Raw genomic sequence first — 18,236 nt, forward strand, 5'->3', positions numbered from 1 at the left:
GTAAAACAAGGTTCAATATATTAAACTTATAATAGAATGAGTTTGCAATTCTTCCTTAGCCTGCTACGGTCAGTCGCTGTGGCATGATTTATTTGGAACCTTCACAACTGGGCTGGACACCACTTGTTACCTCTTGGTTGAATAAACTGCCTGAACCTCTTAACTTGAAGGAGCATCAGGATCTCCTACAAGGTCTTTTTGATTGGTTAATACCACCAGCATTACAGCTCCGTCAGAAAAAGTGCAAGGTATTTTTTGATTTATTTTTTGCTGCAATAGTTGTCTACTTAGATTCAGTTAAATTTGGGTAGGGAGAAGCTGTTCTCTCCTGACAGGAGCAATTATAGTGCATATGCAGCAGCCCCCTCTTGGTGTTAGGGAAGGGCAACTCTTGTGTCTAGTCTGAAAAGTTAGAACAAGAATACTAGGTGTGACTTGCATTGTAAGCTGGTCACAGTTTTCACCCTGTTCTTAAAAAAAAAAAAAATCAATTACTCAAATTACTGAGTGGAAAGTCTTTCCTATTTTATGTTTTCGGTGGTGATTAGATTTTATGTGTGTTCTGTGGCTTTTTTCTTTTAAAGATGTGTCAAATAAGGAACACATGTTTTAAGCTTTAAGGAAACGTGTCTTTTTTTTTTTTTTTTGCAAACTGCATTATAGCACATAGGCTTCTGCTTTTTGTTCATTGTTGTTTTTGTGTGTATTCCTTTTGCTTCCAGATGTATGACTATTCATAGTCATTTAGTGGCAGTGAACGTGCTTAGCAACCTCTGTGTTTTGACATTCCAAGTACAGATAAATGATTTTTAGAATGAAAATCAGTGTAAACCTTGCCTTCAAATATTTGTGTATTAGCTAATTATTTAATTACTTTAGAATTTTAACTCCAGGAGATAAGCTACCTTAACTCATATAGCATAATGCCCTTTCCTTTGTGTCTCTCAGGAGCTGGTACCTACAAGCAATAGCAATGCTGTAGTAGCTCTTACACGGCTTTTTGAAATGTTGATTTGTCGAATGGCACAAGAGGATCCCACCAACAAAAATATCCGTGTGTGGATTATGGTTGGTTGCTTTTTCAAACCTGTTGTAAGATGTGTATCTGTTTCTGCATATACTTGTCTTCAAAATTAATTTAACTAACAAAGCCAACTTAGTTTGGGATTAAGAGAAATGAAAAACAGTTTTGCTTCTTTGTTGTTCCCCTTCCCCCCAGCAAACTTCGAAGTTGCCAGGGTGTGGTAGTGTAACAAGTAACAAATACAATTAAATATTTTACTGTATTTCCAATTAGTTGGGATTTTACTGTGTTTCCAATTAACTGGCATAACTACTGTTTTTATTAGGTGTGCTTTCCAACTAACTGAGTAATTAGCTAAAGCAGAGGATCTGGTTTCCCTTATGGAACGTAATACTTAGACAAAAAGATGCATTACATGTGTCTGTGTCAGACTCATTGACTTGGGTGAGCAAAACTTCCTTGGGAGGAGAGTTTTCTGTGAAAGATAGAAAGATAGGCTCTGTGTCTGACTGTTACGGCTCTTTGTAGGATTTGAAAACAAAACAAAAACAAAAAAAAACAAACAAAAAAACAAAATATAGATGTTTCTATTTAAAACTTAGCTTGAAAATTCCTAGATCCTGGTCTGTAATTAGAAAATCCCTGAGATAAGTGGCTGATCTATTCTCAGAGTTTGACATGTGACAGAATGCTTCAGTCTGTGTGCTTTTTTTTTCATGTATTTCCTTGAATGAGGTTTTAGTTTGTCATTAATCAGATTTCTAGATCCCTCTCGACCAGGTTTTATTCTAGGGCAACCTGTAAATATTTTTCTGAATCACCTGATAATTGGACTATAGAAAGTTCAGATTATGTATCAGTTTTTCAGACTCTTTCTTGTTGTTTCACCCTTGCAGGGTTCCTTTGCTTTTGCCACAGTCTGGTCCATTGGTGGCACTTGTGATAGTGACAGCAGAATCATTTTTGATACTTTCTTGAGGGAAACTTTGGCTGGGAAATCTGAAACAAATCCAGTACCAAAGGCCGTGGGAAAATGGGAGTGTCCCTTTGAAGAGAAGGGTTTGGTGTATGACTATGTGTATGAGGTATGATTTCTTGCTTCTACACTGATAGAAGAAAATTTGTACAGTCTGAGTGGAATGAAAATAGAGCTGGGTGGATATTTTAACTTTATCATAGAGTTTGTTGAATGTTATAAAGCATTAATGTTGAACCAAATCCCACAGTGCATGCTTCATTTATTATTCTTTCTATAATACAAATGTTCTGACCAGTTTTTTAGAAAATACCAAGCTGTGCATACCAGTTATGATTCTTTTCTAACTAAAGCTAAGCTGATAGACTCAAGTTTGGTTTTCTACAAACCAAAAAACTTCCTAGAAGGAAAGAAGGATATTGAGCCTATAGGTGATTTACTACAGTTTTGTTTTGTATCCTTTGAAAATACTAGGAGAGCAAGTACTTGCTCTTCTGAAATTAAGCTTATGTTCTTCTGTATGGTTGCTTGATTGGATTTTATTTTTGCTGTTGCTTTTTTGTTTTTGCATCTTTTTTCCAAGATGAAAGGCAGAGGACGTTGGGTTCATTGGAATGGGTTTATTAAAAATATTGATTACAGTGATAAAAATGTGAAGATTCAAGATATCATAGTCCCAACTATGGATACAGTCCGGTATACCTATTTGATGGAACTGTTTATTACCCATGGAAAGTAAGTTACTTCAATACAAATTTCTGAATTACTTGTCATAGGTAGAAACATCTCTTACTCTTTCCATTGATTTCATGTAAACCTTATTTGGCCTATTAAAAATAGGAAATTGTTAGAAAGAATGCATTTTTATTGTCTCAATTCTGGATTTGATTTGGTTTTTTTGTTTGTTTGTCTTTTTAAATGAAGTTCTCTTGTAATCTTGCTTTATTATGCTGATTTTGTGTTTTTCTGTTGATGCTGTTACAAGAGCCTGAGGAATTTTTGTTCCTTCTTTCTTCTTTGATACTGAAGTATATATTATTCTTTTTTATTATTAATCATAAGTTAGAATCAGTTGTACTAGTCATATATAACCATATATATGTGTGTGTGTATATACATTTGTATTTATCATGTAAGGGAACAAAAGATAATAAATTCTGGCATAATTTCAAGTGAGAAGGTTGTATGAAGTTTAAATTGCTGAAGACTTATGGGAGCAATGTAACCTCTGCGTGCGCATACGTGCTCAAAACCAAAAGAGTGAGGGAATGAGGAAAGTCTCTTCCTCTTTGACCCCTTTGTCTTGTCATTGGGAGCAAACTAAAATTATGAGGAAGCTATATGGTTATGTATTTCAAAACATCACGGTGTCTTCTCTTTTGAAGACATTTTGTTTTTTGAGGTAGAAAAACTCAAAAAGCTTCTTCTAGTGGCAGTTAATTTGTAGTTCAGATTTCTGCAGACTATGCTTTCTTTTGTTTTCTTTTGTTCTTGATGAAGACCACTCCTTTTAGTGGGACCTACAGGTACTGGGAAATCTGTATATGTCAAGGATAAGTTGATGAACAACTTGGATGAGGAGCGCTACTTTCCCTTTTTCATTAATTTTTCAGCTCGAACCAGTGCCAACCAGACTCAGGTTAGTAGGACAGGCAATGTGTCTTTTAAAATTGTGACCTATATGAATATTTAATCTTCATTTTAAATATTCCTGTCTGCGTTTTAGAACATTATTATGGCCAGGCTGGACAAGAGGCGCAAAGGAGTCTTTGGTCCTCCAATGGGAAAAAAATGCATCATTTTTGTAGATGACATGAATATGCCTGCTTTGGAGAAGTATGGTGCACAACCCCCTATAGAACTTTTAAGACAGTTCTTTGACCACGGAATTTGGTAATTATTTGAAATAAAACGGAAACATTCAAGTTGCTCAATATGGTGATAGATTATTCACTTGAATTTTATTTTAAAATACTTCTTAAAAAGCTTTGTAGATTTTATGATAGCTTTGGTTTATATGGAAAACATTAAAGTTTGGTATCTGTTTCAGAAGTTTGTGTCAGGTTTCATTGAAGTCTTGTTGAACAAGTAATCCTTCAGACCAGCATGGTTTGTTAGAATTAACCAAGGCATAATCAGTTACAAGGCTAGGGTTTTTTCTTGTTGTTGTTTTTTATTAATAATGTTTTTATATATATCTGTATGTAATGCAAGCAGAAAGGGTTTTGTAGCATAGATGCATGGCTGATATCTTTGTCTATCTGAATATTGCATTATAACTTTTTTTTTTTTTTTTTTAAGGTATGATTTAAAGGACACATCTAAAATTACCCTCATTGATGTACAGTTGCTTGCTGCTATGGGGCCTCCAGGCGGTGGGAGGAATCCTGTTTCTCCTCGATTTCTGCGACACTTCAATGTTTGCTCTATCAATTCTTTTAGTGATGAAACAATGCTCCGCATCTTCTCTACCGTAGTGGCTTTTTACCTGCGGTCTCAGGAGTTTCCTCCTGAGTTCTTCTCAATTGGAAATCAAATTGTCACTGCCACTTTAGAGGTAAGAGGCAAATGTCTTTATGGAAGTTTGCTTTGTCCAGTGAAATTCCTCTACAGCAATTGGTGAAACAGCGCTTTTAGATATTGTGTTTCTTTTTAACATGCTGGCTCATATGTCTTGATAAAATTATCCAGTTTTCTGGCTGCAGTAATCCTCTTTTTCTAGGAAAACTGTCTTTGAGTGTATTTTTTTTTTTTGTATGTCAGTGTGAGCTTCATGGTACCTGTTCACAGGTAGATCAGACTGTGGTGTCTTTGGAGATCGGGCAGGCACAGGAAGTTTTCTCATGCAAAGGCAAAACTCTCGTTCTTCTCCCAGTTCTTATGCTAATTACAGACACATCACAGCAGAATTTGGAAGCTAATGTGGACATGCAGCTTTGTAGAATCTGTCTCTAGTATGACAGAAGGCATCACAAAAACTTGTGAAACTGAAGTCCTCTGACACAATTGTATGCAATTTCTAAGTGTTTTGTGAAATTTCTTGTTGCAGATTTTTGCAAATATCATATTTGCAATGTACCACACGTGCAAAAAAAGAAATGGCAATTTGTGACATCTTTGCAAAGAAGCTTTGAGCTACAGGCATAACATCAAAATGTACCTTTGATGGCATTTTACATATCAGAAATCAGTAGCAAGGGTTAGCCTAACATAAGTATTCATCATTGAAGAGATGCATTTAGGATGCTCATATTTGACCACTGAGGAATTCTGAAGAAAATTCAGTAATCTCCGTAAATTAAAATGGCTGAACTTGCGCAGGAGACATGAGTTGGGGATTATTAGCAGGTGGCTTTTTCTTCTGCTGCAGAACTGAGGCACTTGTCACACTTTTTCAGTACTGCCTGTACCCAAGTATGTATTCAAGTCTGAATCCACCTCATTCTAAGGAGTTGCAGAGTTGGTATTTAAGAATCTATGTCAGATGAATATATTAACATGGGAATGATGCAGCTGACTAACTGCTGCCACTAGAAATCTCTTCATAGGTTCTGTTTGTTCTTATAAAAAAGGAAGGGATTTGCAAAAAACTTCTACTTCTTTAAGAAGAAAATGGTAGCAGCTCAATACAGCTACTATATGCTGCAGTTTGAATGCATTTAACTACATATGCTATTTAAAATATTCACTTAAGCAACTTAGACTGATTTTAGAGCATTGTCTTTTAATGCTGTTGTGCAGCTTTTTCTCATCAGACTGCATCAAAATGTGTTTATACTGTCAGACTCTTATATATATATGTCTGCTAGATAGAGAATCTATTTCAGCATGATTTTGCATCCCAGTAAGCAATAATTCTGGCTCCTAGGTTTAAAGTATAGTGGAAGAATTGAGCTTTGGATGCAGGACAACAGGCAAAACAAATGTGTGCTCAGTAGTGTGGATATAGTAAGACTGTAAAACTTGATTTGGGAACAGTGCTCTGCTGATGTTCCATGTAATGACAAATGACAGTATTTCCATCATACAGTAGGTTAGTGACAGCTGATGTGAATTACAGTATATAACATATTAAGAGGAGTGTCTTGTGTCTCTCACTGTTCCTTCAGCATTCTTATGGAATTTTAAATTTTTTGAATAATTTCTAGGTATACAAACAAACTCAAACTGAAAATCAAGGAAAATAGCATCATGTATCATTCATTCCTTCACTTGAAGTCAGGACGTCTGAATAGTATTCCAGGTCCTATAATAGATTTATTTGCACAAGTTCCAATTACTTACACCACTTGCTAATTTTGACTAATAGTATATGTATGTGAGAAGAACCTGATATACTCACAAGACTCTGAGATCTTCAGACATTATTAGCATTTCTTAAAGTTGTGAGCTGTTTTCCTTGGAAAAATATAATTTTGGAAGATCTTTTAAAAGATACTGTTATATAGCCATATAACCAAATTGTTGATTGTGTGTTTATTGTCTTTAGATGTATAAGAAAGCCATCAAAAATCTCCTGCCCACACCAGCCAAGTCTCATTATACGTTCAACCTGCGTGACTTCTCACGTGTTATCCATGGCTGCTTGCTCATTAAGAGGAGTTCTGTTGAAAGCAAACAGACAATGATTCGTCTGTTTGTACATGAGGTATTTCGTGTCTTCTACGACCGTCTGGTGGAAGACAGTGACAGAGCATGGTTGTTCAATGTAATGAAAGATATTGTGAAAGAGCATTTCAAAGAAGCATTTGATTCAGTTTTTGCACATCTGAGACAAGGAAACACACCTGTGAGTATCTCATTAATCTGCTGCAAAATCATTGCTTTGTTATAAACTTGGGACTAGGAAGTTTCTCAATTGCAAGTGAAATTTAGTTTAAATATGCTTGCAAATTGGAATTGAGTTTGGAAATGAGTTCTTCAGGAAAAAAAAAAAAAAGAGTTAAAATGTTTGAGAGAGTTTGACTGTTGTATGTAAACTTTTTTCAGAATCGTATTTCATTTAAAATGTGGGTGAGCTTAGTTTTCCCTTAAACAATTTGTGTATCAGAAATTCAAGTAAAAATTGAATGCAACTTGTTTTGAGCTTATCCCAAAAAAGCTGAAGTATTTATGTATTAGGAGAATTCTTCTACTAAGTGTAGTCTTTTATTCAGAGCTAAGAAATATAAAGCATCTAATTAATTGGTAAGTAAGCAGAACAACTTTAAGAAAAATAATAATAAATCTGTGACATATTTTCTTGGAGATGTAGTAGCACATACTGAATCATTGGACAATGGCAGATTACAGGAAAACAACAACACATGAGTTGTAAACAATCCCTACCACAGATGTAGCTGGGATATGCACATGGTACAGTACTTACAAGTAGAAATGTTATGACTAGACTTCCAGAGCTTACTGGGTAAAGAGACATTCCCTTTTTAAATCTAGCCTGTGACTAATTACTGTGGTAGACTGCTTTCTTTAATTGTAGTGACTACTGTGTAGGAAAATAAATAAATAAATATATCTATGTATATAAAAATAGAGAATTTTGAGGGGGTCTTTAGTGAGTTAAAATATTGGAATGCCTGCTTTGCTGCCTTGAGTATTTGTCTAGACACTCTTTTTTTCCAGCTGATAAATATTGACATTACACGTGAGCTTATAATCTATCGTGTATTCACCATAGGTAACAGAAGAGAACATGAGAAGTTTGTTTTTTGGTGACTATGTTAATCCAGAACTTGAGGAAGATGAAAGACTTTATGTTGAAATTCCAAGTATTCAGCTGTTTGGTGATGTTGTGGAGCAGTGTCTGGATGAATATAATCAAATCCACAAAACAAGAATGAACCTTGTGGTTTTCAGGTGCCTACCATATGTATTATAGTTCAAAGAGCTCTATGCAGCAGTTGATCATTCACTTTATCCAATTTTGCAGGCTTGTTTTTTATGTATATATCATCCCCTTCACATGCCCACACAAGTGTTCCTGGTGATGTGCTTTTTTGGATGGAAACAAACAATTTTCTTTCTCTTAGCCATTTGCTTCTTTGTATCAGAATGTAAATAATAAGTTTTTCTCCAGAGGGCCTCTTTGAGTGCATTCTTCAGTTGATACAGAAGCAACAAATGTTTGGTTCTGGACTTCTGCTGAGCCTCTGTTACCAGTGAAGATGGATGGCAGTTTACCCATTCGTGCTTTCACTGGACTTTCATTCAATGAAAGACAAAGATTCTAGGGTTGAGGTACAAAGTGAGATAGAGCAGACAGGCTGTGACAGCACTGTGTTATTATGCAGCACAAACGCTCTCCACTTGGGGCATGTGCACAGCTTGGCGCTGGGCTCACCTCGTGACATTTTAGGCTCTGCAGGCTGCTGTGATTTCCTTAGCTTACGATCAGTCTGAGCTACAACTGAGACAGATTAGGAGGACGGAACTCCATCTTCCTCCTATTTCTAGAGTTTACTGCCTCTTTGGCACTGTAATAGATGATTTGTGAAGATGATTACAGTTAGTGTATGTAATTTAGGTCATTTTGACAAACTTGTTTATACAAATGTACTGGTAGTGTGAAGGGCTGGCAGCCTGAGGAAAGGCCTCTTCCTGAGTGTAGAAGCAATATCCGTGTTATGTCTTGGAGGGGCAGCCACGAGAGCGTGTTTGACTGTGACCTTAAAGGCCATTTTCATGGATAGCATCCTGATTTGACTCTGGAGTGTTTTGGTTGTTTAGACAAATAACAGAGTTTGTCTGCTTTGAAAGACTTCAACCTGTTTAAATTTTATTACACTTCAACTTAAGTGCCCTGTGCCTTGTGCAAAGTCTACGATAGATTTTGCTGCATAATTCCAAAATAAGTTATGCTTATGTTTTCACAGTAAATAGGACTCTAAGTAATGTGCAGCTCCTGCTTTCTGAATATGCTGTTCCCTTCTCTACTTCACATAAATGACATTTTTATTTTACTGTTCTGTGGTGCATGCTACTACCTTTCTGCCAAATTTAATTTGGAGATGGTAATTCTGTATATGTTTGACAGATTCACTGGTGCACAAGTGTATGTGTGTTTATCATTTTGGTAATTAATATGTCTCAAATTTAGGTATGTGTTGGAACATTTGTCTCGTATAAGCCGTATTCTGAAGCAGTCAGGAGGTAATGCTTTGTTGATTGGCATGGGAGGAAGTGGACGTCAGTCTTTGACTCGTCTAGCAGCATTCATGGCAAAAATGTGCGTTTTTCAACCAGAGATTTCCAAAACCTATGGCACAAATGAATGGAGAGAAGATCTGAAAGTTAGTAGTAATAACCTCTTTGCATCTTGATTTAATTTTGATGAAGAATGTTTTGGAGTTTACAATAATTTTAACTGTCGTGCGTTTTCAGAACCTCCTGAAGAATGCAGGTGTAAAGGGCCTGAAAACTGTGTTTATAATCACAGATGCCCAAATTAAAGAAGAAAGTTTTTTAGAAGACATTGATAGTCTCCTCAACACTGGGGAGGTACCCAATCTTTTTGCAGCAGATGAAAAGCAAGAGATCATTGAGGTATCTTTTAATTCTCTTAAATGTCATCTCCATTTTGTCAGTTCAGTGTGAAGTATGCCTTAAATCAAAATGGCTTCTGGACACATGCACTTAAACTTGAAGTTTTTTGAGTCTTTTAGCAGAATCAGCCAGTTATTAGTAAACTGGAGTAGCTTATGTCTACTGCAGGCTTTAATTCTGAACCTCTCACTGCGTACAGTGGCATTAAGTTGTGCACATAGGAAACTTTGTTTATTGACAGATATGCTGAGGCCGTAGTTAGTGTTTGCATTATACTGTGCAGGAGAAGAATGTAGACATTTGCTTTTGTGGTAGTAGCTTTTCTATAACAAGAGTAGTAATTTGCCTCATCTGTTCGTATGTCCTAAATGTCTTTGAGTGATGAAAGATTGATTGTAAGTAAGCTTGTTTTTATGTATTTATCAGTGGAAGACTTTGGCTCATCATTTCATGAGGGAGCAGATTTTAAATTTTGATTTTCCAAATACATCTGAACCATCTGCCTCAATCAAATATGTCTTATCCTTCTGGAACTCACGTTATATTTTTAATTTTTGTTCTCAGCTGTTCAAAACGGCAAGTGATCCTTTCTAGAATGATTTGTCAGGGTCACAGACAAATAATGTACTATTTACTCATATTTACATATTCTTAAATATTAATATTCACTCATTCACTTATTCTGAACTGGTCGTTCTGTTTGTGTTGTTTATTTTACTTTTCATTTATTAATAAAAGATTTTTGTTTAGTGGTGATGCTGTGAATAACAATATTGTTAAATACAGAAATACTTAATGAGTAATTATATGTACAAAGTATATTTGTATATATTATTCTCAAGGGTATTCGTGCAGTAGCTCAAGCTGGAAGTAAGCATGAAGAACTCAGTCCCTTGGCCTTATTTGCATCTTTTGTGAACTGCTGCAAAGAAAATCTCCATATTGTAGTAGCATTCAGCCCAATTGGAGATGCTTTCCGCAATCGTCTGAGACAGTTTCCCTCACTTATCAACTGCTGTACTATTGATTGGTTCCAGGTATGTAAAAGTATTTGTTTTTTTCCCAACAAACTATGTCTATTTTTTAATAATCTCTATATCTGCATGATATATTTCCTTTTGTATTCAGTGTAGTATTACTCTGTTTTTTCAAAATTTTGAAATAGCATGGGCATTTTTGGCCATATTTTGGAAGCTCTTTAATATAAAATCCTAGCATTTCTTCAGCGAGTCAAATTCAGACTTTGTTGCTACAGATTCTATGTTTCCAAGTGGTGATTAATCTCAGCATGGTGGTAGTAATTTGTCATTTGATTGCATAAGGTGTGTATTTTGAAGGGCTAGATTGTAAAATGGTCGTAATTACTCCGGTCTGCTAAAAAGCACCATGGCAGTGACTAGCAAATACGTGTTCTGTTGGAAGGTTATAAGAATAGAAGTTAGGAAACTATTGTAACTAATAGTCCTTGATGTAAAAGCATTGTTATTCTCAATTTGAATACAATTAGCTTTATGGGTTGGCCTGGTGCTGAAGTCAATTAATTTATCTGCCAGAGGATGACAGATGCAAAAATCTTTGGGTAAAATGGTAATATACAGTTTTAACTAGAACATCATCCAGGCTTCATTAGGACAAACTGTGTGGGCAGTGACCCTGTAGCCTGATGCATTCCTTATGTCAGTTCATTGCTCTTGAGACGTAGCTGCGACTAGTGTGTCTCATGCTGGTGTATCAAATAAAGAAGAAATCTTTTTTAAACTTTGAAGACTGCTAGCAGCTAAGTCTTACATGTTCTTCTCTCTCAGCCATGGCCTGAAGATGCCCTTGAACGTGTGGCTAATAAGTTCTTAGAAACACTGCAACTCACAGACAGCGAGCGTCAGGAGGTTGTGGCCATCTGTAAATACTTTCATACTTCAGTTTTGTCACTTTCTTCAAGGTCAGTCTGTTTCTTCTAAAACCAACATGTTAATTTTTAGAAATATTAAAAGGCACAAGATTATGCTGTTGAAAAGAGTAAAGTGAACAACAGAACTCAAAATTGTTTTACTAAGAATAAGAAACAGCCAGCTATTAGGTGGTGAGTTTCACTGCTACTCATTTCTGTCTTATGAATTAATGTATAAGCTGTCCAGCTAAAAAATACTGTATACAAATGTAAAAACTGTTTAATCCTCTTATTTGTCAAACATTTACACATCTTTTCTACCAATAGTTAAGGTGAAAATAAAAATAAAAAGATTAAAAGTGTTCTTTTCTTGTAATAGGTTCTTTCAAAGTCTGAAACGCCATAACTACGTTACTCCTACTTCTTATCTTGAACTTATTGCTGCCTTTCGGAAACTTCTGACTCAGAAACAAGACTCTGTAATGAAAGCCAAGAGGAAATATGTGAATGGCCTAGATCAACTAGCTTTTGCTGAATCACAGGTGAGATGGGCAGAATTGGAACTGAAAATACAGAATGGTTGGTAGAAAAAGGTCTTGTTAGAGATAAGTCAAAAACCTTCCTTCAGATCTTTAAATATACTGGCTTAGAAATAGATTGAAAGTCTTAAAATAAAGAGCAGCCTTAATGTGCTAGCTCCAAATCTGGTTAAAATTAAAAAATGATTCACATTCTTGTTTGTGTCCTTGTGAGCAAAATATGTTTCTAGTTTAAAAAGGAAAACAATTATTCTAATGATGCACAATCCTGTATTTCTGCAAAGAGAGAAGTGATCCATACAATTTTGTTTTGCATTTCTTTTCTATTACACCGAATAACTTGCATGATTTAATTTCAAGCAAGTTGTTTGAAAATTCTGCACAATCATTAAGATACTGATATTGAAAGATACTGGTATAAGAAATTTCTTCTGTTTTTGTGTTTCTACAGATGTAGCTGTCCTAAGGCCTCTAAGCATAGCAATATATAGCTTCCCTTTCCTAAATAGTTGGCTATAAGTGAATGCAACTCTTAAAATTAGAGATTATACACGAGATAAAAACAACAGTACAAAACAACAGCACAGTAATACTCTGAAGTATTGTGTTTTGAAAATGTTATTTCCTTATATTAATAGTCATAACATAAAAACTGTATCTTATATAAATTGTTGGAAATTATGCCTTGAAATTCAGAATCCTGCCTGATTCTTTTGCATGTGTTTAGGTTGGTGAGATGAAGCAAGAGCTAGTTCAGCTGCAGCCCAAATTGGAAGAGGCTAAAGTGGATAATGCAAATATGATGAAGGTAGTTCTATATAACATTGTCTTTTTATTGTAAGAATATGCATATGCATCAGTGGCCTCTAAGAAAACGAGATGCCTCTTGAGAAGAACTAAAGAGAGAGTACTTGGATGAAGAGTTGACTAGTAGCTGAAAATAGAATAAATTTCTGTAGTCAGTGTTAAAGTATTACAGACCAAAGCTATGAAAACTCACCAAAAAACCATGGTTTTGAATTACAAACTAATGCACAAACTTTTTTTGTTTCCTGAACATCAAATGTACTTTAGCTGTTATTGACAGCAGTCTGATTCTATGCAGTGTACTTACTGTTAAAGTTCTAGAACACTGCTGCATTATACTAAGAAACAAATTGTTCCCTCAACATAAATTGAAAATATATAAAAATATTGAAATACTGAAAAACAGAGAATATCAAAGTATTCAATAACTACTGTACTAGGTAATCTCAGTTTGTGTCATCATTCACTGTTCAATAGGAGGTTCACCCCACGTCTTTTTCTTTAGACTATAGAAATAGAATCTGCAGAAGTGGAACAGAAAAGAAAAATTGTAAAAGTAGATGAAGAAATTGCAACGAAAAAGGCTGAAGAAGCTCAGGCTTTGAAAAATGAATGTGAGAGTGATCTGGCAGAAGCAATCCCAGCCCTGGAGGCTGCACTTGAAGCTCTTGACACTTTAAAGGCAAGTTAACCTAGACTTCAGCATTTGGAAGTTATTTATTATGATGAAGCTATTATATTTGTTTGGGAAAGAATACACTGAGATAAAAGGATTTGAAATGTACTGCATTTCCTAGGCTTTGGCAAAGGAAATACATTATCTGCAAGAGCCATAGTTGTGTAGATTTCTATTTCACGTACTCATAATACAAAGTGGGAGATTGGACATTTATAAATTTATTTTTTTCATTTGCAAGAAAGTGCACCTGGAATGTAGGTTCCCAAAACCTGAAGTTACCGGCAGTATTATCAGCTGGATTTTCTCTTTCAGCTCAGTTATTATTGACCAGTAATGTGTAAGATGGCATATGCATACGGCTAGAAATTATTTGGATCTTTAAGTAAATATTTTCTGCTTATCATGACTTAAACATGATCTGAAAGCAGTATTTTTTTGGAAAGTCATGGAGGAATTACTTTGTAGGATTTGTGAAGTATATGAGATGCTTAAGGTGACATTTATGAAAGTGTATTAAAAATATTCTAACCTGGACTTTGAAAAATATAATTTAACTGTTACTTTACAGTTGCTGGCATTTATTTCATTTTTATTACAGCTGTGTGGGGTAAATTCATGGATATTTTTTACTTGTCTTGCTAATGCTGTATAATCCCTTCTAAAAGTTTATATTATTTGACAATGATGTTATAACTTTCTTTTTTTTTTTTTTCTATTAGGTCATTTATCTTAGTGGTAAGAATCACAATAAGTATCATATTTTTTTGAATTGTGGTTTTTATTTTAGCCTTCTGATATATCAATTGTTAAATCAATGAAGAATCCCCCATCTGGTGTCAAACTTGTCATGGCTGCTGTCTGTGTCATGAAAGACATAAAACCTGAAAAGATTCCAAATCCTTCAGGGACTGGAGGCAAGGTAATGTGACAGATGAGTTCTGAGTAAAACCATAATTGATGTTCTTCACAGCACCGAGCACTTTCTCAATAAGTAAGGTAACCTGAAGACCAGTAGTTAAATATTGACTACATACATTGTTTCATTGCAAACTCCACCTCAGACATTTCCAGTGACTAATGCACACAATTTGGGATTCTGGAACCTGCAAAGAGAACTCATTTAATTTGCTTGACACATAAAAAATAAATAATTCTTCCCTAGTCACTGGTTGGTTTTAAATATGGTTTGAAGGGAAATATTTGACCTGACAGACTTTTTCCCTTTTTCATTGCTGTGTCATTGAGATACATTATTGTCAGTTTTAAATGTGTATGAGTTAATTTGAAGAGGTTTATAAATTTTGTTTTTGTGTTTGTTTAAAAATTTATAGTTATTTCCTACTGTGTTTTGTAGATTTTAGATTACTGGGGTCCAAGCAAGAAACTCCTTGGTGACATGAATTTCTTAAAGGATTTGAAAGAGTATGACAAGGACAATATTCCAGTAAGGCTTTTGTCTTGTTTTACAGTAGTTGTTAGAATGCAGATATCTCCTTCTGGGAAAAAAAAATAAGTAAAAAATTAGAAAATATTACATAAGAGGCCACATTTGCCTCAGGTTTGTCAACTAAGCATGAGACATGACCAGGATCCGTTTAAGATTATGGGATATCGCCATGAGATGAATGTGGTCATAGCAAATGAGTCAGACTTCTTTTGGTTTTCCCTTGTAGGTGGGGACAAAAGTGTTTTAAATCCCCTTTAGGATTTTCTAAGGCTTCTGTATTGCTTGTTTTCTACTTGAATTAAATATGCCTCTATGTGCAAATGTTTCTATTTTCACAACTTGTAAGTATTATCTCAAGAAAAACTAAAAGTAAAGACTGTCGAAGTAAATAATGGTCTTACCCATTAACCTGTGCCCAAAAATGGCCAGAAGCAGCTGCCTTGGAAAGAATAGGAATACTGTGTATGATATTTTCTGCAAATGTTATTCTCACGCACTTCAAAGGAGGGATATCCTTAGTTAGGTATAGTTTTTGTGTCTTTAGTAGCTTTTTGATCATTTGTTCATGAATTCTCTTGTTCCTTTTAAGACTATATAAATTCTTGTTGCCACCAGTTCTTTTCAGAGAGCACTCCAGAAATCTCTTTTAAGTGGTGTGAGAGCTAGCTCCTTTTGTTGGTAAAACATGATCCTCTTAGCCTCATTAGAAGTACATTGCTTTGGGTTTAGTTTTTGCTTGTTTTGGGGGAGGCAGTGAACGTTTGCTCTGTGTCCAACCTTTCCATGCCTTTTTTGTGTTAGTTTTTCTGAGTCAGTTACTCCAGCATTGCAAATATTTTCACTTTAAATAACTGTCCACACTGACTCTCTTCATAATGTTTTTTTTCTAATTGTGTTATTTTTGATTGAATGCAGGCTGAAAAAATGGCGATATTTTCTAAGTATAATGGAAAATACACAATAAACCCAGAAGATACAAAACTTTAAAATCTGACCTGCTGCCCCAAAGAAAGAGGGCAAGATTTTTGCAGTTTGCCAAATTGAGTAGAAATTGAATATGCTTTGTCCTTCATAAAACTTGTTCCAAAAAGTAGGCACAAGCAATGTAGTTCATTCAGATCTTGCCATAAGTCAGTAGAAATATGTTTTTATGCTGAACCCCGACAGTTGTGTTGAGAAATGATAGTAAATAATGATATCAGCAGGTTTTGCGTCAAGGAACAATGTAATTTAAAGGCTTATGATTGTAATGCTTTTAGTACTTAGGTAACTACAGCATGGATGACATAGCAATTGTGCAATTATAAAGGATAAGGAAAGGATCGGGATGAGAACGTGAAAGACCACAGAGAGTAACAGGAAAATCAGCACAAACAAATGTGTTTTCTACGACAATTCATGCTAAGTCGTTCTTGACTATATCAGAGTATGGAGAAGTGACAATCGGTGTAATTTGAAGTGTCAGCAGCTAACCTTTGCCATGTGAAAATGTTAATGGCCTATAATGCACTTGTCATCCAGGCAGCTGTCATGCAGAAGATTCGGGCTGAATACCTGACTAATCCAGAGTTTGATCCGCCAAAAGTGGCGAAAGCTTCCTCAGCAGCAGAGGGTTTATGTAAATGGATTATGGCAATGGAGGTGTACGACAGGGTTGCAAAGGTATGTTTTTGATCCTCCTCCCGTGGTGCTGTGAGAGCTTTCCCTTGATTGGTGTGTTCACCTTTAACATTGTTATTTAATAACAAATATGCAAAAATATGCCTTAAACACTTGTGTATTTTTTGTAATTGAGTAGGTGGTTGCACCCAAGAAAGATCGTTTAAGAGAGGCACAGCAATCCTTAGCTGAGACGTTGGCACTCTTGAATCAGAAGAGAGATGAACTTGCAGCAGTTGAAAGTCGTTTGACTGCTTTGGAAAAAACTTTTAGTGAGAAAACTGAAGAAAAGGCTCGTTTAGAATTCCAGGTTGAGCTGTGTGCTAAAAAGCTTGAACGAGCAGAGAAGTTGATTGGAGGCCTTGGTGGAGAGAAGTCAAGGTCAGATTAAAGATATTAAAGATATAATCTGTTGTAGAGACAGAATTAGAACTTCAGTTATCTGAGACTTGTCTATAATGTATGAATATGGGCAGCAACATCTGGGAGAGTTGTAGAGGAAGTCTAAAAATGAGATGAAACAACAGCTTAACATATAAGCCAACATATCAGTGTATGTACATAGAGAGAGAGAGAGATGTATACAATATAACAGCAACAAAAATGTTGATTTGATCATCAGTGTCATAAATGTGGTACCATGATAATTTGCAGCTTCTGTTTCTTGTAGGTGGAATGATGCTGCAAATGATCTCCAAGACGTGTATGATAATCTGACAGGAGACGTTCTGATATCAGCAGGAGTAATAGCTTATCTGGGAGCTTTTACTGCAGGATTTCGCCAGGAATGTACCAAAGATTGGAGCAGGATATGCAAGGTTACAATGTTATCTTTGCTCTTATGTGTTCGTGTTTTTCTTTCTGGCTATTGCAAAAAGCTTCATAATGTGGGCCAAAGCTTAAAATCACTTTTGGTTTATTTGTTACTAGCCTAATAAAACTCATTAAGATTAGTGAGATAAATTCTACTGGGCCAGTATTGTGCAAATTTGGACTTCATTAAATAGGTGAGTTTACTTCAGGTTTGATGTAAAGTACACAAAATTGAGAGCACATCATTGACTTTGTGAGGCTTGATTATTACTTCAGTATAATCTCAGAATTTTCTCTATTTTACCTTTGAATGGAAGAATTAACTTTAAAGTGCAGTTCTATGTAGTTTGACATGTATTTCTGCAGTAATTTCATTGTTGGCTTTGCTGACAGCTCCAACATATGTATACTAATGCTGTAATTTATACATCAGTGACTTGTGAATCATGTCACTGATTTTTGACTTTTATATTGAACTGTAACAAGTTAGAAATCTGCACTAAATCAATGGAAGATATGGTCATTAGATGATTTTCCACTTGCTCTGAGTTCTTCAAGGTGTTATGTTGAAATAACTTTATGTATTAAAGGAAATATATTTAGAACATACAGAAAATTAAAAATGACTCTCATAAAAATAGGGGAGAGACTGAGAGAGACAAAGAAAATACTCAGCGAGGAAACACTTCAATATTCAAAATGTGATTTCAGATTTTTCAGAGTTCTGTTATACTTGATCCTCACTCAGATTGCTAGACGGAGATGCACTCTGTCAGTTTGAATCAGTGTCCTTTAATAACAGATGTAATAAAACACGGAATAAAGGTTCATGGGTTTTTGCAAATTTTTTTCTTTCTTTTTT

The 18,236-nt window shown here is 35.2% G+C and overlaps 1 protein-coding gene across 1 annotated transcript in view; it reads left to right on the plus strand.

Annotated features, from left to right (window-relative positions):
- Positions 1–18,236, plus strand: part of DNAH12 (dynein axonemal heavy chain 12) — a 62,677-nt gene that overhangs the window by 27,164 nt on the left and 17,277 nt on the right. The window contains exons 34-54 of the mRNA XM_042880281.1: positions 60–248; positions 949–1,068; positions 1,921–2,109; positions 2,584–2,735; positions 3,501–3,639; positions 3,727–3,893; positions 4,302–4,557; positions 6,490–6,789; positions 7,678–7,856; positions 9,097–9,289; positions 9,381–9,542; positions 10,385–10,579; positions 11,348–11,481; positions 11,810–11,972; positions 12,697–12,777; positions 13,282–13,458; positions 14,243–14,374; positions 14,810–14,899; positions 16,424–16,564; positions 16,701–16,942; positions 17,232–17,379. Coding sequence (XP_042736215.1) covers positions 60–248; positions 949–1,068; positions 1,921–2,109; positions 2,584–2,735; positions 3,501–3,639; positions 3,727–3,893; positions 4,302–4,557; positions 6,490–6,789; positions 7,678–7,856; positions 9,097–9,289; positions 9,381–9,542; positions 10,385–10,579; positions 11,348–11,481; positions 11,810–11,972; positions 12,697–12,777; positions 13,282–13,458; positions 14,243–14,374; positions 14,810–14,899; positions 16,424–16,564; positions 16,701–16,942; positions 17,232–17,379 — 3,549 coding nt within the window. The remainder of the gene's footprint in view (positions 1–59; positions 249–948; positions 1,069–1,920; positions 2,110–2,583; positions 2,736–3,500; positions 3,640–3,726; positions 3,894–4,301; positions 4,558–6,489; positions 6,790–7,677; positions 7,857–9,096; positions 9,290–9,380; positions 9,543–10,384; positions 10,580–11,347; positions 11,482–11,809; positions 11,973–12,696; positions 12,778–13,281; positions 13,459–14,242; positions 14,375–14,809; positions 14,900–16,423; positions 16,565–16,700; positions 16,943–17,231; positions 17,380–18,236) is intronic.

This window comes from Lagopus leucura, unplaced genomic scaffold (genome assembly GCF_019238085.1).
Source record: "Lagopus leucura isolate 7727_CA_CO unplaced genomic scaffold, USGS_WTPT01 Super-Scaffold_100026, whole genome shotgun sequence".
NCBI classification, from domain to species: Eukaryota; Metazoa; Chordata; class Aves; order Galliformes; family Phasianidae; genus Lagopus; species Lagopus leucura.